The sequence below is a fragment of the Pseudorca crassidens genome, chromosome 20 (genome assembly GCF_039906515.1).
Source record: "Pseudorca crassidens isolate mPseCra1 chromosome 20, mPseCra1.hap1, whole genome shotgun sequence".
NCBI lineage: Eukaryota > Metazoa > Chordata > Mammalia > Artiodactyla > Delphinidae > Pseudorca > Pseudorca crassidens.
In genome coordinates, this window is record NC_090315.1 from 45,726,766 (window position 1) to 45,751,407 (window position 24,642).

The window sequence follows — 24,642 nt, forward strand, 5'->3', positions numbered from 1 at the left end:
TGTTTGTAGTTTTGTACTATTTTTGTCATCTTTGGAATCAAGTCTAGGCTAATTTTATAAAGTAAATTGAAGTGCTTTCCAACTTCGGGAATAGACTCTATAACATGGGAATTATCTGTTCCATGAGTGCAGGAAAGAGCTCACCCATAAAACCAACTAGGTCTGGCAGCTTTCTCTGAAATAATTCTTTGATGACTTTTTCAGTTCTTTCCCCATAATGATTGGTTTGTTCAGCTTTTCTGATTCATCTTGTGTCAATTTTGTTAATTCATATATTCTAAGAAAACTGTTTCATGAGATATTCAAATTATTAATATAAAGATTTGAGATAGCATTCTCATTTTTTAAAATGTTTCTAATTTTTCTCACTTAAGAATGTTGGTATTTGTGTGTTTTTTCCCCATTTTTTTTTCTTGACTGGCATAAACATTCTTGTTTTAACTTTTGGCTTTTAATTTATTTTTCAGAGGACAACTACTTGGACTTATTTATCAATTATACCATGTTTTCTAATGTTAATTTCTATTTTTAACTTGGTTAATCTTTTTCATCTTTTTGCTTTATTTATTCAATAGTCAGTCATTTATAGCTTTTTGAGTTGAAAGCTTAGTGCATTTATTTTTGTCCCATCTTATTTAATAATAAAAACATTCTTGCTTTAAATTTGTCTTTGATTTTTACCCCACTTTGTATTCAAAATTTTTTCTGTTAAAGAAAAGTGCACAAATCTTAAGTGAGACAGCTCAATGAATACTTACATGTGTTCACATCTGTGTAATCACCACTCAAATCAAGAGATAGAACATTCCCAGAACCCCAGAAATTTCCCCATGTCCCTTGCTTGCCCTGCCCTGAGATAACAACTATTCTGAATTTTATCACTGTTGATCACTATTGATTAGTTTTGCCTATTCTTGAATTTTGTATCAGTGAAATCAATTCATCTGTGCTTTTGCATGTAATGAGAGTTTGTTTTTTTTTTACTGGGGTATGGTATCCTATTGTATGAATATACCACAATTTATTTGTCTCATCTCCTGTTGGTAGACATTTGGGTTAGTTCCAGTTTTTAGCCATCGTGAGCAAAGCTGCTGTGAACATTCTTCTACAAGAATTTTGGAAGACACAGACATACACTTCTGTTAAATCTATCTATGTGTCTATCTATCTATATCTATCTTGGGGACTTGTTTCATAGGGTGGATGTATGTTTAGCTTTAGTAGAGACTGTCTGGTGGAGAACCAATTTGCCATCCCCTACATTTTGCTGTGTTCTGCTCCTTTTTTGTAATTGCTCTTGTGATTTTCTCTTTGAGCCCAGCGTGATTCAGGAGGATGTTTCCTATGGCTCCCAGGGGCTGTGTTGCTTGTGGCAGTGGCTGCAGCTTCTACTGCTCTTGCTGACGCCAGCCTTAGCACTTTGAGTGTGTGGCTGGGTTTAGTAGTGAGGCACATCAGATCCGAATCTGATGGAAAATTTGGGCAGTGGGCTGCTTTTTCTTAGAAAAACATATCTAGGATGACAATATAGATAATATTCTGGCTGTGTTTCCTAAAGCCCTCTGTATAGAGCAAGGCTGTTTCTGATGATTGCAAATCTGTCATGTAGAGAAGTGGTTAAGAACATGTGGACTCTGGAGTCAGACTCCCGGGGTTTGAATCCTGATTCCACCAGCTTTGTACATCAGACACTTAACTTCTCAGTGCTTCTGTTTCCTTGTCTGTAAAATATTGTTTTGAGATTAAGTGAGCTAACAACAGTATGTGACACATGTTCATACTATAGTAGTAGTAGTAGTAGTAATGGTAGTTATTATTCTGTCTCCTCTGATATTTTCCTTCCCAAAGATTGGGAGGTACGAATCCCAGAGATGGACAGCAGAGACCCAGTTTCCTGATATGGGACCTCCTTGCCTAACTGGGAGGCAGCCCTGAGGTTGTTCCAAGAGAGAATTCTAAGACTGGACAAATGCAAAAGCTTTGCGGGTGTGGAGTGGGGAGGCCATTATTAACATGTGACATTTTCCAGCACCACAGTCTTGGAGCCTGCGCTCCTTGGGGAGCTGCTGGACGGGAAATGTTTGCAGAGTGGTGTCTAAGTATGAATACGGTTTCGTAGGGTAGTGGGTTACAGTAGGTGAGGTGACTCCTCTCATTGTGGCTGGGTCTTCCTGAAACCACTTTTCCTGGGAAAGGGAGTGACGGGTAGCGGTTACCCCACCTGGTGTTTTTCTGCTCCATGGGACATAATTCATTCTTTCATTTGCTCCCTTGTTTTCCCCTGGGTGGACTTGGAGGTTGACTGGGAGACCCAGCTGATGTTTCCTGCCTCCCCCTGGTCGAGGGATGCTGCAGTGGAGGGTTTTACTCGAGTCCAGCAGTTACGTAATGGTCAGCCTTGGCTGACTCTGCAGGGACATTGACCTGGCAGTGGCTGCATGGAGGACTTGACCAAAAGTCCTGGTTTGGTTCTTAAGGATGGTTCTAGTCATCTCTGTGTGGAAGCCAGCTTTTGAGTTTGACTATTGCTTTTTTTTAATTTATTTTTTGGGGACTTCCCTCGTGGTCCAGTGGTAAAGAATCTGCCTTCCAATGCAGGGAACAGGGGTTTGATCTCTGACCGGGGAACTAAGATTCCACATGCTGTGGGGCAAATAAGCCCACGTGCCACAACTACTGAGCCTGCACGCCACAACTAGAGGGCCTGCATGCTGCAAACTACAGAGGCCATGCACCACAACTAGAGAGAGAAAACCCACATGCCACAACTAGAGACAAGCCCGCGAGCTGCAACAAAAAATCCTGCATGCTGCAATGAAGATCCTGTGTACCGCACCTAAGACCCAATGCAGCCAAAAAATAAAGAATAAATAAATACAATAAAATAAAAATTAAAAAATCTTAAAAAAAGTTAAGTCCCTGAAGCAAGAACCAATGCTTTAAAAAAAATAATAATAATAAAATTTATTTTTAAAAAAATTGAATGAATACGAATTTTAAATTTATTTATTTATTTACTTACTTATCTGTCTGTCTGCGCCGGGTCTTAGTTGCAGCACGTGGGATCTTCGTTGCTGCCTGCAAAATCTTTAGTTACAGCGTGCGAACTCTTAGTTGCGGCAGGTGGGATCTAGTTCCCTGACCAGGGATCGAACCCTGGCCCCGTCTGGAGTTCTTGGGAGCACGGAGTCTTAGCCACTGGGCCACCGGGGAAGTACCCTGAATACCGATTTTATTTTATTTTTTTTGCGGTACGCGGGCCTCTCACCGTTGTGGCCTCTCCCGCTGCGGAGCACAGGCTCCGGACGCGCAGGTTCAGCGGCCATGGCTCACGGGCCTAGCGGCTCCGCGGCATATGGGATCTTCCCGGACTGGGGCACGAATGTGTGTCCCCTGCATCGGCAGGTGGACTCCCAACCTGCGCCACCAGGGAAGCCCTGAACACCGATTTTTAAAAACCTTTTTATTAGGGGAATTTTCAAACATAATCCCCAACCCCCAGTAGTCACCAGCATGTTTCATCTGTACCCACCCACTGGATGATCTTCATTTCTTTCTGGCTTGGTAGCAGATAGGAGTTGAGACCCACTTTTCTCTTGTAGCTCTCCTCTCTGGTAGTTGGACTCATCAACACTGCAGACCTTGGCACTACCAGATTGTCCTGCTTTCAAGGAGGGAAATACGGCTTGAAGTAGATTAAAAAAATATATCCAAACTTCTTTATTTTAAAATAATTTCAAATTCAGAGACAAGTTACAAGGCTAGGACAAAGAACTCCCCTATACTCTTCATCCATGTGGTGATATTTTGATGCATTTGCCTTAACATCGTCTGTATGTCTGTATATGTATGTATGGTGATTTGCTGAATCATTTTAAATTATAAATCTTATACATCTTTGTCCCTGAATATTTAAATGTGTGTTTCCTAAGAAGGATATTTACTTGCCTAACCACTATAAATGAACCTAATCAAGAAATCTAACATTTTTACAGTATTGTTATGTAATTTGTATTTTCTAATTGTTGCAAAAATGCACTTCAGGTGATTTCCAGGATCCCATGCAAGATTGTGCATTACATTTGGTTGTCCTTAAATCTGGAGTCAGTTCCTCAGCCTATTTTTGTCTTTGATGACACTGCCATTGTTAAAGAGTTCAGGCTGTCTTTTTGTAGAATCTCCTCAGTTTAGATTCAGAGTACTACACATTTTTGGCAGGAGCATTCCAGAAGTGATGTTGCGTCCTTCTCAGTGTGTCAGATCAGGGGGCACACAACTCAGCTTGTTTCATTATTGATGATGTGAACTTTGACCATTGGGTTAGGGTTGTGTCTGCCAGGCTCTCCACTGTAAAATGACTATTTTCTCTTTATAACTAAGACGTTTTTTATGGGGAGATACCATACTTTGAGACTATGTAAATATCTGTTCCTCATCACACCTTCACCTACTAGTATTTGCATTCATTAATGATTTTTGTCTGAATCAGTTAATATTCTGATGGTCGCAAAATTTTTTTCCCAATTTAGTCATTCCTTCTACATTTATAAGTTGACATACTGCTGCAAGGAAGAGCTTTTCTTTTTCCTTTATGTAGGTATGTATTATCAGTCTCAACTCATGGATTCTTATTTTATGCATGGGTTATAATTTATTACTGCCATTATTTTATGCTCAAAATATCCCTGGTTTGGCCAGTGGGTGCCTCTTCAAGCTTGCTCCTGTATCCTTTTTTTTTTTTTTTTTTTTTTTTGCGATACATGGGCCTCTCACCGCTGCGGCCTCTTCCACCACGGAGCACAGGCTCCGGACACGCAGGCCCAGTGGCCATGGCTCACGGGCCCAGCTGCTCCGCGGCATGTGGGATCCTCCCGGACCGGGGCACGAACCCGCATCCCCTGCATCGGCAGGTGGACTCCCAACCACTGCGTCACCAGGGAACCCCTCCTGTATCCTTTGGACATGTCCCCATCATATAGTTTTTTCCAAACATCATCCAACATAGATAGAATTTACTATGTGATAAAGGTGGCATTTAAAATCAGTAAAGAAAGGTGAACAAATTGGGACCATTGGTTAACCCAGTGGTTTTCAAAGTGTGGTGTCCAGATCAGCAGCATAGGCGTCACCTGGAAACATATTAGAAACATAAATTCTCAGGCCCTCTCCCAGTCCTACAGAATCAGAAAACCTGGAGATAGGGCCCAGCAATGTGTGTTTTAACAAATGCTCCAGGGCATTCTGATGCCGGTTCAAGTCTTAGAACCACTGAGTTACCACTTGGGAAAAAAATACAGTTAGATACCTTCCTTACACTGACACTTGTGCTGGTTTTCTTTATTTAGTTTTTAAACGTTTAACCCTTTAATCAATCTGGAGGTTTTTTTGGTGTATGGTGTAGGCCAAGGATCTAGTTGTATTTTTTCCTTATGGGTTTTACGGTGTCACTGTTTTCACTGGAGGGAGTGCCAGTATCAGTTTGGACATACCTATTCTCACTGCTTTTTTTTTTTAATTTTTATTTTTTTGGCTGCGTTGGGTCTTAGTTGCAGCATGTGGGATCTTCATTGAGGCATGCGAGATCTTTCGTTGTGGCGCACTGTCTCTTCGTTGCCACACTCGGGCTTCTCTCTAGTTGTGGCGCGCGGGGGTCCAGAACGTGTGGGCTCTGTAGTTTGTGGCACGCGGGCTCTCTTGTTGAGGCGCGCGAGCTCTGGCGTGCAGGCTTAGGTGCCCCGCGGAATGTGGGATCTTAGTTCCCCGACCAGGGATTGAACCTGTGTCCCCTGCATTGGAAGGTAGATTCTTTACCACTGGACCACCAGGGAAATCCCCTCACTGCTCTTTTTCTTCAAAACTTTCTTGGCTCTTGAGCCTTCATTTTTCCTGAAAGACTTTATGTATACACACACACACACATAAATATCTATTCTGTGTCTATATATTCAAGGTGATGAGTTTATGCTAAAATCTCCAATTCTAATTCAACCTCACAGAGTTCTTCCTAACTTTCCTCCTTTCCCCACTAGAGCCCTGGCTCTCACCATCATCCACATCTTTACTCATTTCTATATGCACAGGAGGCGGTTAGAGAATTGCTGTCCCCAGACCACTGTGAAAAATGAAGTACCTTCGAAAAGCTTTTTGCTTATGCTCTTCGTTTTCTATGCGTGTCTGTTTTCTTTCCCCATGTGTGTCTCCCAGATTTAAAAAAAAAAAAAAAATGAGAGAGGGAGAAAAAGCAAACAGCTCCCTATTTATTTAAAAATCTTATAAGCAGAGGGTTGTTACTGCACTTTATGTTCCAAGAACAGATAGGCCAGTCACGAGTGCTGTACCACCTCCCTCCCTCTTCCATGAGGATGAAGTGTTCTGGTGGGTGGGCCATGCATCTCAAGGAGGCAGGCCTGACAGACAGTGCATGCATTTATTTTAAAGTAAACACCACACTGTTTTTCCAGTTTTTCAACAAAAAGAGAAATAAACCACTGATCCTTGGAACCTGAGTCAGAGGAGAAGAGAGAAACTTTTTAAAAAATTGCTCCTAAGTTAAAAACAATTTTAAATTTAAGTTTGAGAAATTATTCACTGTTTCTTCAGATGAGGAGGAGGCGGGCAAGAGACAAAAGTGAAAGGAAGGATGTGACAGTCCTGTAAGCTGGTAGGGAGCTATTATTTAGGGCATAGCTACAAACTCCAGTGCCTTGATTAGGCCTGATGGGAGAATGGCCAAACCAGTTCTGCATAGCCAAGTAGTTACTTTTATGAGCCTGGTAAACCACTAAGACCTAGTTATTTCAGTCTCATGGAATACTCACAGAAGATTTCTGAGAAATTCTCTCTTGCTCCCCAAATTGAAAATAGTATAATTGTATCTCTGGGATGTGCCCCCCCCACCCCCCATACCACAATCCGCAGATGCTCAAGTCCCTTATATAAAATAGCATAGCATTTGCATATTACCTATGTACATACCCCCGTATACTTTAAATTATCTCTAGATTATCTATAATACCCAATACAATGTAAGTGCTTTGTAAATAGTTGCTGGAGCACAGCAAGTTCAAAGTTTGCTTTTGGGAATTTTCTGGAATTTTTTTTCCTGACTATTTTTGATCCACACTTGGTTGTATCTGAGAATATGGAGCATGTGGATATGTGGCAGGGGAGGCTGACTATTAATATTTTTTCTGATAATAAAAGCAACGTATGCTCCTAAAACTGAAAATGTTACTGTTATTTTTCTGATTATTATTGTTGTTTTATGCTTATTGAAAAAAAAGACAAAGAACATTGTGAGTGCTAAGTATGTATCAGGCATTGTTCTGAATTCTTGATCTCTATCTATCTATCTATGTCTATATCTATTCTTTCCATTTAATCCTCCTGCATACCTATAATGTAGGTTGTACTGCCATCCCCTTTAATGAGGAAATAGGCAGATTTTATGTAACTTGCCCAAGATCACATAGTAGGTGGTGGCAGAGTTGGGATTTAACCCAGGCCTTTTTGGTCTCAGAGACTTTGCCTGCAACCTCTGCATATACTGCCTTCCAAAGAAGGAGAAGGTTAAAAATCACTGGAAATTCTTTTTTTTCCCCCCACGAAGCTACCAAATCTTGTTCCGTTATTATGAACTCCATTGAATGTTTGCATTTTTTTTTTTTTTTTCTTTGTGGTACGCTGGCCTCTCACTGTTGTGGCCTCTCCAGTTGCGGAGCACAGGCTCCGGACACGCAGGCTCAGCGGCCATGGCTCACGGGCCCAGCTGCTCCGCGGCATGTGGGATCTTCCCAGACCGGGGCACAAACCCGTGTCCCCTGGATCGGCAGGCGGACTCTCAACCATTGCGCCACCAGGGAAGCCCCTGTTTGCATTTTTTAAAGACAATTTTTGAGAGCAATTTTAGAGTTCACAGCAAAATTGAGAAGGTACATGGAAATTTTTTTATTCAGAGCTAACCCGGTTAATACTTTGTTATATATCCACTCAGCTTTTTGGGGGTATGTCAACTATATATATATATTATATATATTATATATATATATATATATAATTTTATATATTTTATAAATTTTATATATATATATATAATATATATATATAGGTGTGAGTGTCTAATTTTTTCCCCAAATTGGGAACTCACTCTACATATTGCTTTATAACTTGCTTTTTTTCCACCCAGTTTTTCTACCTCAATGAAACTAGATCCTTTTAATGGCTACAACAGCATTTTTTGGTATGAATGCACCATAGTTTAACAGATCTTTTATTGTTGGCCGTTTCTGCGTCTTTACTACTACAAGCAAGACTTTTCAGTAAATTCTTGTAATGATATCTTTGTTCTCCTGTCCTTTTTTTCCCTTAGGGTAGTAAATTCCTAGGCATGCATTGCTGGGTCCAAAGGCAGGCACGCTGCAAGTTCTGTGATATCTGTGGCCTGGGTCTGCTGCAAAGACTGGACCCGTTTACACAACCCACCGTGTGTGTGCACGTGTACTTGTTTCCCTTCCCCCAGTGGCGCTGGGCATTACCAGTCTTTTAACCTCTGCTAGTCTGTTCGGCTGTGACAGTGATTTCTCTTTGTTATTTTAATTTGCATCTCTTTTCTTTTCTCCTTTCCCTTTCCTTCTTGAGGAACTCCTGGGTAAACTTTTGTCCTTGCTGCCTTGCTGCAAATGCTGTACCAGGTCTCCGGTCACCTCCGTGTGACTCCATCCAGGGTCAGTTCTCACTTCCAACTCACTTGCCTTGCAGACTGGATACAAGGAATCCATCCCTCCAACTTGACCTACTCTTTTCACTTGGTTTTCAGGACACCACGCCCGGCTGGTGTTCTGTCTATCTTTCCAGTCACTCTTTTCCAGTCTCCTTTGCTGGTTTTCTCCTCGCTGGTCCAGAAGCCTTGGGATACCCCAAGTTGGCTTAGTCCTGCATCCACTTGTTAATTTATACCTCTTCCTTTCATGATCTCATCCAGCCTCACGGCTTTAAATTTGGTCCGTTCACCTATGACTTGCACCCTGGACCTTTCTCCGGGCAACCTGAGACCGTGTTTCTAGATGTCTAATCAGCATCCTCGAATTAACATGTTAAAAGCTGAGCTATCAGCTTTCCATCTAAGGCAATGGAGATGGAGATTTGGTGTTGCTCAGGCTGAAAACCTGGGTGTCCTCCTTGACGCCATTCTTTCTATTACAACCCCCACCCGGTCCATCAACATGTCCTGCCCTCATTACCTTCGAGAGACCTTGGAGGAACTGACTGTTTCTCACCCTGACAGCTGCCGTCACCCATGTCCACCTCACCACCACTTCTCAACTCAGGAGGCAAAGGCCTCCTAACTGGTCTCCTGGCATCATCTGCGTTTGTCTCCCTACACTTCATTTTTGAGCCCAGCAGCCAGAATGATCCAACCCATGAGTCGAATCACATCCCTCCTCCAGTGGTTGCCTTTCTCACTAAAAGTAAAAACTGAAGTCCTTCCCAAACGGCCTAAAAAGCCTTCCCTGATCTTTCTGTCACCTCTCTGTTACCCCATCTCAATCATTCCACCCTCACCAAACCGCCTCCTGCCCACAGGCCTTTGTGCTCTTCCTCCAGGCCACTGCTGCTCTTGCCTCAGGGCCTTTGCACCGCCCTGACCTTCTTCCCAAAATATTTCTTCCTTGTGTGTCCTCCTGCCTTTCTCCCTCACCCACTTCCAGCCCACTCAGATGTCACCTCAGTGAGGGCTTCCCTGATCCATTCAGTGATTTTTTTTTTTTAATTTTACCAAGGTGTGCAACATCACCGTGAACTTTCCCACCACCTCAGTAAGATCCCTCCTGCTCACTTAGCTCTGGTTCCCATTAGTTTCTGTTCCCAGCCCAGCCCCTGGCAACCACTACGCTGCTTCCTGTCTCTGTAGATTTGCCTTTTCTGGACACTTTATACAAATGGAATCATACATGTGGCCCTGACCAAACCACCTTAATTTCAGTTCCTCCCTACACAACATTCCCTATTCCTTTCCTTGCTTTATTTTCTTTTTAGCAGTATCCCCATATAGTATATATATATTTTGTTTATTTATCTGACTTATTGGCCTCTACAACTAGAATGTGAGCTCCATGGGGGCAGGCACTGTTTGGTTTTTGTTAACTCTTGTACATCCCCTCATTCCTGTGCCCAGAACACAAAGAAGATACTAATAATATAATATAATATAATATAATATAATATAATATAATATAATATATACCATAACATAATATGATATTATACAATGTAATGTAATAATATGATATTAGTATATATATAATATACATATTTAATTAGATTAGTGAGGATGAACATCTTTTTATGTGACTGTGGTTTTTGTGGCCAGTGTCGTGGCTGACCGCTGAGGCAGAGGTAGGACCAGGGAAGTGCTGGGTGCCCTCTCTGGGGAGGTATCAGGCAGAATCCGTCCCTAGCCTCCAAATGCAAGGCTTTGTTTCATTTTACCTCCATCCAGTTGCAGTTGTATCAGTGACTCCTCTTTCCTTGATGGGCACCAGATGCCAGGCATTGGGATTTAAAACCATCTTTAATAGTCTCTGAAAAGCTCCCTGTGTGTTGCTTTCCATCATTGTGCACCTCAGGCAGATACGGCCAAGCCAGAACCTCAAGGAATTTCTGAAGAAGCCAAAAGCCACCCCCTCCCCCGACCCCAGACCCCCAGCTTCTCAAAGTTACAGCTGGGCCCAGCTCGCGGCTTTGGTGTCAGTGGAGAGCTGGTCGAAAGAAAAGGTCCTTTTAGCCAGGAGTCTCGAAAGTAAACACACAGGCCCCTGCAACGCAGGGTAAAACAGACCTGCTCTCTGTGTCACCGGCTGAGAGGCTGCCTTGTGAAACCTCACTTGAAAAAAGAAGAAAAGCTTTCTGTCAGGAAAGCCATCCCCTGTACGTGGCTGCCTCAGTGTGGCCTGGGCTTTAAGGCCGCCTCCAGAGTGTTCTGTAAACTTACTGGCTTTGGAGGGCCGTCAGCCTCGTGGGAATGCCTGTTTGAACAAAGAGTGATGCCACCCCTCAAAACACGAATGCTGGCTGAGGTCGTCCCCCCTTTTCTTTTTCTAATGGTATATTGAAAACTTTTGCATTTTAATCCATAGTATTTGGTCAGACAGTTTTCCCCTCTTTTCTTTCTTTCTCTCTCTTTTCTTTTCTTTTTTTTTTTTTCTTTTTAGACTTGTGAATTTGTCAGTGTTGGATCAGGATTTTGTATAACTGGAAATTTCCTTCTTTTCTATCGGGCATTTTCTTAGGGTTGTGAGAGGGGCCTGCGGCGGAGTCGGGGGTGGGGGCAGGGTGGGTGTGAAGTTTATTTACCAGCATTTGCACAGTAAATCCCTTTGAGCACTGGGCTAGATGCCGGAGATGCAGCAGTGAACTAAGGCAGACAGTCTCGGAATTTAGGATCTAGAGAGGAAAGCGGACAGATGTTGGACAAATAACTGGTGCAGACTGTTCCAGTTGTGACAGACACGATGGAGGAAAGTGCAGGGTGCTCTGGGAGTATATCATTCAGGACTCAACCTAGAGTCCTGAGTCCTGAGTCAACCTGGGGTCAGGGAGTGTCAAGGAAGGCTTGCCCGAGGAAGTGACACCAGAACTGCAAAAGGATGACAAGAGATTGTCCAGGCCAACAAGGAGAAAAGCATTCCAGGCTGAAGGAAGCTTGGAGGCAGGAAAAAGCTTAGTTCAGTCAAGTTACACAGAGAAGGCCCCCGGGGCTGGCCGGGCCTTGGCAGACAGCTGCTCAAGATTATGACCAAAAACAGCAGGAAGGAGGCGCCCAAGCAGCGCTGTCCAGTAGAAATGTGATGTGAACCACAGACACAATTTAAAGTTTTCTAGTAGCCACATTAGAGAAAGTAAAAACAGAAATAAACAGGGGGAAAATTCGTTTTAATGATCTATTTTCTTTAGTCCAATATATACCAAATGTTATCATTTTAACACATGAGATCTGGTGTGTCATTTACACGCCCAGCATATCTCAGTCTGGAGATAGGAAAATGAGACTGTTGCCTGGATATGAGCAGTTTCCTTCCGCTTGCCAGAAAAAAAACCAACCCTGAAACATTGCATCTGATGACGGGGCCTCTTCCTTGTGCCAGTTCCCTGAGAGTGGCTCCCGCCTGCCTGCCCATCCAGTCTCCCAGGTTCTTCAGGGGAGACACCGCGGCTGCTGGGGTCATACGAAGATCAGACCTTGTTTAGCTCATCGGAGTACATGATTTCCTCTTTTCCTTCAATCTTCTGGGATTCTAGGCGCATTTTTCTTAGAGCAGGAGACTTACTCTTGTAGGAGAGTGGTGAGTTGGGAGGGAAAGCGATCCTGGATCAGAGTGAGAGTGCCACAGTTACACGCGTGGTGCGGTCAGTGCTACGGTCAGGTACAGAGTGGAGATTTTCACCTTAGCGTCAGGCCCGGCCTGGGGGATGCTGTTTATTATGTACAGGATAGCAAGGCACACAGTTCTCAGAATATGACGTCTGTGTCTTCCCTCCCTCCCACTCCTAATTAACTGATTAATGTTTATTTACACGGGTATTACATGAATTCATTCTTTTGGGGCCGGGGACTTTGTGGTAAAGGCTGAATTCCCTTTGAACGTGCTGCTCCCTCAATCCTAAAACCCTCCTCAACAGATAGATTGCTTCTGTATATATTTTTAAAGATTCTTAGGATACTTTACAAGTCAAGGGGCACAACTTGTGGGCCTAGGGTGAATTCACTTTTGCATGTGTAGTTTATACGTGTGTTTTTGTGTTGGTGTTTGCAAGTCTGGTGACTTCATACAAAGTTGACGACAGTGACCTATGTCATGGGGAAAGGGTTTGGAATGTGTGTGCTTACATCATATTTTGAATTTCTTTTTCTTTTTTTTCATAGTTTGAATTTCTGCTTGAATTTTTAATAATAAGCATGTTGTTTAAAAAATTGTAAGTTAATGTTATTTATTGTGGAGCAAATATTATATAGCATAAATGGGGACATTTTTAAACTTTTTATTATGGAAAGTTTCAAAGATAAATAAAAGTAGAGAGAATCATATAATGACTGAGTCATCCTGTATCCATTACCCACTTTGAACAATGAGGAGCACGTGTCCAGTTGTCTTTCATCTCTAGCCCCCACTTTTTGGGGATGTATTTGAAAGCAAATCTTAGGCATCATGTCATTTCATTTGTAAACACTTCTGTATACGTGTGTAACTGATATTGGAAATTGAGAAAAAATACATATGCACTGTGCAGATAATGGAAATTTAAAAAGTGAAACCATTATTTCATAATCTGACTCTTCAAACACAACTTATTGTTTTTCTCTGCTTCATTTATTTCTTTGCCCCTTTACATACTTATTTTTACAGGGTTTTAATAATAGGGTGCTTTTTATAACTTCATGTTCTTGTTTTTTTTTTAAATTAACATTGTAGTGTAAATGATTTTCCATGTTGTTCATTCTTCATAATCATTAATCCAAATCTTTTTTTTTTTTAAGATGTTGGGGGTAGGAGTTTATTAATTAATTAATTTATTTTTGCTGTATTGGGTCTTCATTTCTGTGCGAGGGCTTTCTCTAGTTGTGGCAAGCGGGGGCCGCTCTTCATCGCGGTGCGCGGGCCTCTCACTATGGCGGCTTCTCTTGTTGCGGAGCACAGGCTCCACACACGCAGGCTCAGTAGTTGTGGCTCACGGGCCTAGTTGCTCTGCGGCATGTGGGATCCTCCCAGACCAGGGCTCGAACCCGTGTCCCCTGCATTAGCAGGCAGATTCTCAACCACTGCGCCACCAGGGAAGCCCCATCCAAATCTTAATTGTGGCATATTATTTCACTCATTTGAGATTTCTAATTTTTCAAAAGCCATTTTTTAAAAGGGGGAATTTTTTTTATTGTGAAGTGATTACCACAATAAGTTTAGTTAACCTTCATCATCTCAGGTAGATACAAAAAGAATAAAGGAAAAAAGTGTTTTTTTTCCTTGTGATGAGAACTTTTAGGATTTCCTGTCTTTGCATCTTTCCAGTAGATCATACAGCAGTGTTAACTGTAGTCACCACGCTGTCCATCACATCCTTGGTCCTTATTTATCTTACAACTGGAAGTTTGTACTTTTTGGCTACCTTCATCCAATTCCTCCACTTTGCTGATTTGTTTAAAAGCAGAACCTTAACCTTGAAAGCGCTCTTCTAGCTGGGCTCCTGCATTTCACTATTCCGAGACCGTTGAAAAGGAGGTTTGTTCATTGAAACCCTTTCTCTGCTGTGTTTACAGACACGTCCTCAATTCTGTGCAACGGGGAGAGGTGGTATAGTCACCGAGGTTCCCTGAGAGCGCAGAGAATGGATGAGCTGCTCAGATAATGGATGAGCTGCTCAGATGGGACTAGTCTAGGAATCCTCCGAATTAATGGGTGATGAGGACCACCCCCGCCTTGGGATAGAGGAGCTCCAATGACAAGGCCACAGTAATTAATGTGAACTGACAGTTTATCCTAAAAATGCAACTTTCCCAGATCTGTATTTATTTCCTCTAAATCACTTTAAAAATAGGCTATAGCTTTACAAACAGTGAGATTCACCAAGACAGATGAGGCTTTTTTTTGTTTCCTACATGAAGGGGACCCTCAGTTGATTCAAGAGGGACTCTTTGTCTATAATGTACCTTATTAGATAGATGACTCAGATGAATAGCCAGTTCTGAAGTGTCTGTGTCAGTGCATTTTTTTTTTTTTTTTTGCGGTACGCGGGCCTTTCACTGTTGTGGCCTCTCCCGTTACGGAGCACAGGCTCCGGACGCGCAGGCTCAGCGGCCATGGCTCACGGGCCCAGCCGCTCCACGGCATGTGGGCTCTTCCCAGACCAGGACACGAACCCGCGTCCCCTGCATCAGCAGGCGGACTCTCAACCACTGCGCCACCAGGGAAGCCCCATTTTTTTTGTTTTTTATTTTTTTGTAAGTAAAGAAAAGCATGTGTAGCTTCAGGGGTTTGGACTGTAGAACACTGTGACCCTGAATCAAGAGAAATAAGAACGATCATGACTGACGAATCTGTCATGTACCGAAACGAGGATGCATGTGCCTAATCTCTCCTCCATCATTCTTGTGGTTGGAGGCGAGCCGTCCCTCTTCCTCCCATGTGAAGGGCAGACTCTCCATCCATGCTTTGGAGCCCACCCTTTCCTGCCTTCTCAGGGCTCCTTTCTGACTTCGCTCCTGCCTCTCTGACTGGTCTTCTTCCCCAACCTGCTTCACCCCGCAACGTGCTAGCTCTTTGCCTGAAACTTCAGATCACAGTTGAGCTGTCAGTTCCTCAGAAAACTTTTCCTGATGCCCTGACCAGGCCAAATATCCAGCACCAAATATCCTGATGGGACCATAAGGTCTCTTGCATGAAATCTGTTTCACAGTTGCAACTTTACATTTCTTTGTGACATTATTTAGTTACTTCTGTTTCTCCCACTGACTTGTGAGGTTCCTAAAAGCAGAGACTATGTCCATTTACCTTCCTCATTATAACCCAGCTTCTAGCACAGTGTCAGGCACATAAAGGATGCCCAGAAAATGCTTCTTGAATGAATGCACAAGAAAAAAAGGAGAAAAATAAAAGTTTAAAAACTGGCTTTGTAAAATGAAGCTCTTTTCATTTTTAGAGGAGTTTATGCAACCGTCAGTCAACCAAGACTTTAAACTTTTATTTATTTATTTATGTTTGGCTGCGTTGGGTCTTTGTTGGTGCGTGCGGGCTTTCTTTAATTGTGGTGAGTGGGGGCTACTCTTCGTTGTGGTGTGCGGCTTCTCATTGCGGTGGCTTCTCTTGTTGTGGAGCACGGGCTCTAGGTGCGCGGGCTTCAGTAGTTGTGGCGCCTGGGCTCAGTAGTTGTGGCACGCAGGCTCTAGAGCGCAGACTCGGTAGTTGTGGCGCATGGGCTTACTTGCTCTGCGGCATGTGGGATCTTCCCGGACCAGAGCTTGAACCCGTGTCCCCTGCATTGGCAGGCAGATTCTTAACCACTGCACCACCAGGGAAGCCCCAGCCAAGACTTTAATTTGGAGATAATTAAGGATACGTTCCCAGCAGCAGCCTACAGAAGAAGCTTCAAGGCCAAGGTAGACGCTTCCTTACACCATGTGTTCTGGGAAGTCTCTGCCAAGGCTTGAGTGATGGGGGCCGAGGGAAGGTGGGTGAAGCAGAGTCAACCTTGGTACCCTAACAAGAATTCCAGTGTCTACAACGTGCCGCTAGCTTGGTAGAAGAGGCTTTCTCTTGTTAGGCTCTGGCTAAGGTTGGAAGCCAAAGAGACATCGTAGCAGTAAATCCTGGAAGCCTCTGGCTTTCTTTACTGCGAAGGGAATGTGAAACAGTGTTCTCTTTAAACCTGGGGTAGCCTCCAGTCTGTGTGTGTCTGAGTTAACGGGGAGCCAGGGAAGGGAAAGGAGACTGTTTACTCTCTGCCCTTCTGGAATTTCCTCCAGTTCCGTTCCTCTGTGCACCAGTGTTTCACAGCTACGTGTAGAATGAACACTGACCTGTTAATGAATGCCCTGTTTATTTTCACTTTCTTTTGATGGGCCTATGGGATTGAGGGCAGAAGGAGGCCGGAAGAAGGAGGTTTGTTTGTTCCACTGAACAGCTCTGTTAAGGCCAATCAATCACATCTTCCTCGGGCTTCTGAGACTCTTGGCCGGAGAGTACTTGGTCTCCCTTAAAAATATCCTACTTTGTGTCCTGTTTTGTTTTTCTCAAATTTCCAGGTAAATCCTTACATTTGTATTCTGAGTTAGGAAGAAAATATTTTTTCTCTTAAACGATATAAGCGTATACATGCACATACATTTTGGTGGTGTGAGAGCAGGGAAGGACAGCGATGATAGAAGATTCTAAAGCAGAAAGTTCCTTCATACACTGCAGTGAAACTGCCCAGGCAGGGCTTCTGGACTTAACTGAATTGCACTGTAGGGGCACAGTTTGGCAGTTCTGGTTTATGTAGTTTTTTTCTTCTGTCGGAATGAGGAAGGCAACTTCCGTGCCCTATTTATCTATACTTATTGGTACCATATGCAAACAGCATATTAAAAAGTCCATGTCAGGAAAGGGAAAAAGTAAGTCTTAGAAAAATATTACTCATCCTTGTTGCACGTAACAACTCTTCCCAATAGGAAATTATTAACCTGAAGCTACTTGCAAATCTGAGGCTTTGAAGTAAGGGAAAATAACCATCAGAGCTACTCCCTAAGCAGCTTGATTGTATATTTTCTACCTTTTCATATTTCAAAATGTGTATCTAACATTGAATTTGTGTACGTTTTTTAGTTTACAGTCACTGTTTGTTCTTTAGGTATGCTGGCTTGAAAAAGAAAAGCTATTATGGAAAATGTCAAAATACACAAAAGTAGAAAGAATAGTCCATGAACCCCTATGTGCCCATCACTCAGATCCACAGCAGGCTACAGGTGGCCATTCCCACCCCACCCTCCACGGGGTTATTTTCACATAAATCTCAGACATGTTTCATTTACAAATATTTCAGTATGGATCTCTTAAAGATAAGGGCTCTTAAACACCATAACCATGATACCAGCTTCATACCTGAGAAGCTTAATGGTAATTATTTAATCTCATCAAATATTCAGAGAGTTTTTAATGTTTCCCCAGCTGTCTTCAACATTATTTCCCCCCCACCATTGGTTTGTTTGAATCAGGATCCAAACAGGATTGATAAGTCTCTTAAGTCCCTCTCCCTCGCCCCGCAACCAGGGATGGAACCCGGGCCCTTGGTGGTGAAAGCTCGGAGTCCTAACCACTGGACTGCCAGGGAATTTCTTCTTTCTCTTTTAACCAATATGTTCTCCTTCCTCTTTTTATCCCTTACAGTTCATTGTTGAAGAAACTGGACAGTTTGTCCTGTAGTTTCCCACATATTGGGTTTTGCTGTTTGTGTCCCTGAAATGTGTTTTAACATGTTCCTCTGTCCCTCTGTGTTTCTTTTAGTCTCATACCTGTTGAGATCTAGATCTAGAGACTTGATCTGATCCAGGTTCTTATTTTTTTCTTTTTAATGAGGTGGTGTGTGTTTCTACCAGGAAGCACGCTATGTCTTCTTGTCTCTTCTGGTGTGCCGGCTTTTAAAGGGATCTCCTGGCACAGTCCTTGAGGATTTTCCTAATTCTTTTCCCCTAGCTTCTAATCTCCAGCCCTACCGCTGTATGTTGACCTCCATAAAGTAGCGTTACAAGGTATTGGTAACCAGTGGGTACTTAGAAGAGAAGAAGGACATTTGCTGAAGTTAGCGTGAGCTCATGACTTTGGCTTTTTCGGAGGAACTAAAGTCTCTTACCATCGGAATATTTTCATTGTATATGTTCCACTTGGTCGTAATTGAATCTGACTTCCCCCAGCCATGCTCTACGTTTGTGCTTTTTGCAGCCCCTGCCTATGATTTGCCCAAAGCTTTGATTCCAAGGGCCTGATGGGCCTGTGGGGACTGATCAGTGTGCTCAGTGGGGAGCCATGGGGCTTTCCTAACACGTGCTGGAAAGGGGGGAAAGGGCGAGTCTCCCTTCTGCTACCCTGCTCCCAGAAGACACTGCCATCGCCTGGCCCAAGCTACCAGCTACTCCCGCCTGGAGTATTGCAGTGACTTCCTCCCCGGTCTTGTCTGCTTCATCTCTTGCTCCTCCTGCAGCTGGAGTGACTGCGCTGCAACAGAAGTCACGTCCCTTCCTTGCTCAGGAGCCTCCAGTGGCTCCCAATCTCCCGCTGAGTAAACGCCAGCGACCATGCCAGTGCTCCGAGGCCTTCCTTGTGACCTTCCGGTTTCCTACCACCCTCCTCTCCTGCTCCTCTCTTTCCCCATCCACTCCAGCCACACTGACCTCCCTGCCATTCCTCAGATCTGCTAGGCGTGCCCCCATCTGGGGCTTCTGTGTCTTATTCTCTCTCTGCCTAGAATATCCTTCCTCCAGATACTTACGTGGCTCCCCTGCCTCATCCTTCTTGAAGTCTTTGCTCCATTGTCACTTTCCTGGCGAGACTTTCTCACCACCCCAGACCCTCCTCCACCTCTAGCACTCTTCATCCCTTCCCCTCCTTTCATTTTTTTTCTACTGCATTTGCCACTAACAGATTGTGCAATTTACTTTAAAAACAAAAAACATTGCCTAGTGTCTGTTTGCCCCAACCAGAATATAAACCCCCCGGGGCACAGCTTTTTGTCTGTTCTGTGCCTGTTGAATCTCACCGACCAGAAGAGTTTGTGCTCGCTGCACACGTGTGGACTGCATGATTACAGATGGAGCAGGGCCGGATGAGGTGGACGGTGGCTGGTGAGCCTCCTACGCTCAATCTGGTTCTAGTTCTGGAACTTGACTTACTACACCCATGTTTTCATCAGTTTCTTGATTTTTGAGCAGTGCCTGAAAAGGTGGGGGAAGACCTGGTGCAAGAGAAAGGCCCTTTGTAGAGTTGATGGCGTTGCCGCAGTGAAACCCGAGGGCCCCAGAGGAGAGGTGGCTAATGCTGCTATTTATAGCTCAGATTCCAGTATATGTTTTCCAGCCACACTTACTCCTTTCAGCCTCCCCTGTATGCTCAAGTCTGTCACTCAATTAGCTAATGGTTTCTTTAGTCCCATTATGCATTGTAGTGCTCCCCTGGCTCAGGTGTGTTCTTTTTGGTTTTGTTTTTTAAGAGAATAACAATGTTCTATTGTCAGAGGTTTAATTCTTTTTTTTTTTTGAGGTTTAATTCTTTAATAGCTGTGCCAATTAAAAAAAAAACACAACCCTTTCCCAATGTTTTATCATGCAATTTTCCAACATACAAAAGATTGAAAGAATAACACAATGAATGCCCAAATGCCCTTCACCGGGAACCAACACTTCTTAAGATTTTGCTGCATTTGTTTTACCTGTATGTGTGAGCCTGTGGGGGTGTGTGTGTTTTTTTCCCTGAACCATTTGAAGGTAAACTGCAGACATCGTGACACGTCACTCCTGAATACTTCAGCCTATTTTCCTACAAAACAGTTTGAGAATAAGTGCAGACATCATCATAATATACTCTTGGATCTCCCGAGAATGAGACCATTCCTAAATACAGCCACAGTACCATTAGTGAACCTAAGAAAATCAACAGTAATTTCAGACATCATTCAATATCCAGTCTGGATGCAAATTTCTCCAATCGTCCCAAGAATGTATTTTTCAAACCAAGGTTTTGTCAAAATTTATGCAAGGCATTTGGTACTTTTGTTCCTTTAAATCTAAAAGAGTCTTCTTCCTGCCTGCCCCCGCTCCCCTTTTAAATTTATTTAATGACATTAACTTTTCGAGGAGTCTGGGATGGTTACCGCATGGATGTCCCATATTCTGGGCTGGTCTGATTGCTTCCTCGTGGTATCGCTGAATTTATTCCTCTATTCCCTTATTTCATGTAAGCTGGGAAAGAGGTTTCGAGGCTTGATTGGATTCAGGTTAAATGCTTTTGAAAGAAGACTTTAAAAGTGATGTTGTGGGTTTCCCTGGTGGCACAGTGGTTGAGAGCCCGCCTGCCGATGCAGGGGACATGGGTTCGTGCCCTGGTCCAGGAGGATCCCACATGCCGCGGAGTGGCTGGGCCCGTGAGCCATGGCCGCTGAGCCTGTGCGTCCGGAGCCTGTGCTCCGCCACGGGAGAGGCCATAGCAGTGAGAGGCCCGCGTACCGCAAAAAAAAAAAAAAAAAAAAAAAAAAAAAGTGATGTTGTGTACTTCATCCTGTATCATGTAAGGAAGCATGTGGGTGTTGAGTTGTCTTGCTCTGAGTGATGCTCACTTCGATCACTTGGTTATGATCGAAGTGATGCTTAGAGGTCTCTCTGAACTGTTTCTCTTTTAAGTAAATAGAACAGTAGAGCGTTTTGTTCTCAAAAGCTTAGTTTAAAGAAAAAAAAAAACCTCCCCTGTCACTGGCTCTTTTTGAAGGTCAGATGTGTCTCTAAGAGTTGCAAGGTAACTTCCAAGCCTATATGTATATAATGACTCTGCTGGACATGATGAGCAGGTAAACCAGACAGAAGAGCTGAGTTGGAGCTTTGAGTTGAGACCGTGGAGAGGAAAATGTGGGCTCTGCCCCTGGCTTTGTCAGAGGACCATGGCAGGGTGGCTGTTAGGAGGTTGAAATTAGCAGCAAGAGGCCTTGGGCTCTTCCAGCTTCCTGTTGAACATTATCATTCTTCCAGAAAGGAGGGGAAAGGTACCCACACTCCATTTGTAAAGTGATGGCCTTTGAGATATCAAGAAGGGAATTAAGGAGCCCTTCTAGAATTCTCATCCCGGCATGTTCCTGAGAGTGGTGTACCGGACATCTTTAGGAAGTGTCCTAGATACAAGATGAGAGGACCATACGTCCTTGTGATAGGTATGTGGGTGATCTTGGAAGATTTTTGCTGACCTTGGAGTTTGTTGTCGAAAGCTGAAAAAGGCTTGGAAAGGTCAGGAGAAGAGCAAGTATACAATGAAAAAATTAGATTGAGAGAAATCAGGACTTTTCAGCCTAAAAACAGGAGAGTCAACAGGGAGATAATAAAAATGACAGTTTATTGGGAATTTACCAGGCGCTGTTTAATTCTTTACATGTGTTACCTGAACAATGTGTTCTTACTGCTCCTGTTTTGCAAGGTAGAGAGACCAGTGCTCAAGTTAAGTAATTTGTGTAGTACCGCATAGTACTAGATAGAACTGAGATTTGAATGCAGTCTGTCTGACTGGTACCCACCCTCGACCTCTGTGCTTTGCTGCCTGCTAGGGACTTATACCCTGGATCTCAGTATGATAGAGTAGGGAGGTGCTCCTTGACTTTAGAAAAATAAATAAATAAACATTTATTACCTCATAGTTTCGGTGAGTCAGGTTTTGGGAGCGGCTTAGCTGGGCAGTCTGGCCTGGGATCTTCCACGAGGTTGCACTCGATACATTGGCTGGGCCGCAATCATCTGAGAGCTAGACCAGGACTGGAGGATCCATCTCCAAGGTGGCTCGTCTGCACGGCGGGCATGTGGTGCTGGTTGAAAGGCCTCAGTTCTTTCCCTCTCTTGGACTTTTGAAGGAGCTAGTTTTCAGGTTGCAAGTGTTCTTTTATAGAAATATTTGGAACTCACCAAGCCCCTTAGTAAAACTGACTGAAAACAGACTCAAAAGGATTTGGAGAGATCCATCACAGGGAAGAAAGGTTAAGGGGAGGGAGAGGTGCTTCAAGAGCTTGAAAACATGAGGGAAAACTGGTTTCTACCTTATTATAGTAGATCCTTGAATTGATCGAGACTTTTTTTTTTTTTTTGCTAGGTTCTTAAAGGGCTGTGTCTGTTTCTTGGAGAGATGCAGGGTAGACTTTTTTGGTGAGGGGAGGTTGTCTCTAGGAAATGCTCATGGAGGTAGTTATTTATACATGCCCTGCCTTGTTCTAGAAAACCAGCTTATAATAATACAGTAGCAACAAAGAGAGAAAATGAAGTGGCGGTTTGATGGATACTGTGGGTGGGGAAGGAGGTTGGAATATGTGGCACTTTCCTGGTCTGGCTTTGTAAGATGTGGGGTGGCATGGAAGGGCTGCATACTCTTTGGAAATCTTCATAAACGCTGCTCTTTCTTGGTAATTATTGAACAGCTCTGAACTGGAGGCTCTGGGTCCTCAGCAGTAACTGGATGGAGGCCATTCGGTGTGGCCAGGCTTGGTGGGTGGGGTCAGGGGTGTGTGTGCAGCAGTTTCCAGCCTGCCTAGGGTTTGGTGCTTCTGCCTCGTGCCAGTTAGTTCTGTTTCTTGTTCACCCACAGGGCTGAATTTGCCTAGTGTTCCAGGGGCTGGGTGACTCTGAGCTGCCTTCTTACCTCACTGATGGAGCCAGGTGTTGACTAGTCTCTCCCTGTGGGACTTACCCAGGACCGTGTAACGACGGGGCTGACTTGCTTGTACTGAACTTTTGTTGTTTTAAACTTTTTTCCGCCTTATTTCAAAGTGAAACATTTTCCGGATTGAAAATTAAAAAACACTTTTTAGCCCAAATAATAAGTCCCTGAAATCCTTTATCTAGAGATGACTCCTGATAGCATTTCTTTAGGGTCTCCTGACCTGTTTCGATTCTTTTTGCCACCCCTCTTCCTGTGGGTGGGGGGATGCTATTTGTAACTGCTTTCTTCCTCTGTATGCCGTCAGTATCTCTTACTCTTTTCTTACGGTCCTGCAGGTATAAGCAAACAAATAAATAAAGTAGAAATTACCTAGTGAACCTAACTATATAAAATGTTCAGAAAAAAATGAGCACAGCCTTCCCCACCAGCCTGATACCGTGGTGACAGTTAGGCATATTCCTTCCCGTTCCTTTTTCTGTGCCACGAGACAAGTTTGAAGATGTAGAAGAAAGTTGGCAGGAAAGCCAGAGTCAGTGAAGTGGGAGCTTATAACTTACAGAATCTGAACTCAGTGTGCATTTGCTTTTGTCCATCCATGTTGCTTTTTGTGTCCAACAGTGGAGAACACACAGCTGACCCTGAACCTGCAGACAGAGAACAAAGGCGGTGTTGTCTCGGGTGGTGAGCTGACAATTTTCCTGGATGGGCCGGCTGTTGATCTGGGAAGCGTGCCTAATGGCAGCGCCGTGACGGATGGTGAGTGCCGCCCTGCTCCCCAGGGCTGTGCCGGGATGGGGCAGGGCGGGGCAGGGCGGGGCAGAGGAGGTGCCCAGATCTTGGTTCTCTACCAGGTACCTGGGTTTGGGTACTGCACAGCCAGCCCTGATGCTTCTTTTTTTTTTTTTTTTTAAACTGAGGCTTAGGGGTCCTGGGCAAGTCCCTTAACTGCTTTGAGCCTCAGTTTTTGTTTTTGTTTTTTTAAATTTTATTTATTTATTTATGGCTGTATTGGGTCTTCGTTTATGTGCAAGGGCTTTCTCTAGTTGCGGCAAGTGGGGGCCACTCTTCATCGCGGTGCGCGAGCCTCTCACTATTGCGGCCTCTCTTGTTGCGGAGCACAGGCTCCAGACGCGCAGGCTCAGTAGTTGTGGCTCACGGGCCCAGCCGCTCTGTGGCATGTGGGATCCTCCCAGACCAGGGCTCGAACCCACGTCCCCTGCACTGGCAGGCAGACTCTCAACCACTGCGCCACCAGGGAAGCCCCCTGACACTTCTTAGCATCATGGATCACAATCAGGACATGATTTTTCAAGGACTGTTTTCTGTTAAAGGACCAAAATAAATACCAAGCCTTTGTAAGCGTGTTGTTGTTTTGGTTCTAGAGCAGAGAAAAACATGTTTTCATCCCAAATGGACTTTGTAAAATAAAACATCTTTATTAAATGTTACTTGGGCCCATTTTTCTTCTTCTCAATCCAGTTAAACTTCCTGGAGAGCTTGAGAGTGTCTTTTATGAGATGGCCTTCGTTGGAAAAGGGGAACTGTGTGTCTCAGAGATTCACACTAGCTGAATACAGGCAAGAAGCAGGGAAATTGGAGTGTCTCCTGCTCTGTCCTGAATGTTGGCGGTTTGTTTCTTTTCATCTAGTTTGAAATTAGTCACTTTTGGATCTAGCAGGAAATTACTTCATGAAGTCTGAGGTCCAAAACCGGTTGGCTTTCT

The 24,642-nt window shown here is 43.8% G+C and overlaps 1 protein-coding gene across 3 annotated transcripts in view; it reads left to right on the forward strand.

Annotated features, from left to right (window-relative positions):
• Positions 1-24,642, forward strand: part of WWP2 (WW domain containing E3 ubiquitin protein ligase 2) — a 145,487-nt gene that overhangs the window by 34,621 nt on the left and 86,224 nt on the right. For all 3 annotated transcript variants that reach the window (XM_067719815.1, XM_067719814.1, XM_067719813.1), the window contains exon 5: positions 23,538-23,675. In XM_067719815.1, the coding sequence (XP_067575916.1) occupies positions 23,538-23,675 (138 nt within the window). The remainder of the gene's footprint in view (positions 1-23,537; positions 23,676-24,642) is intronic.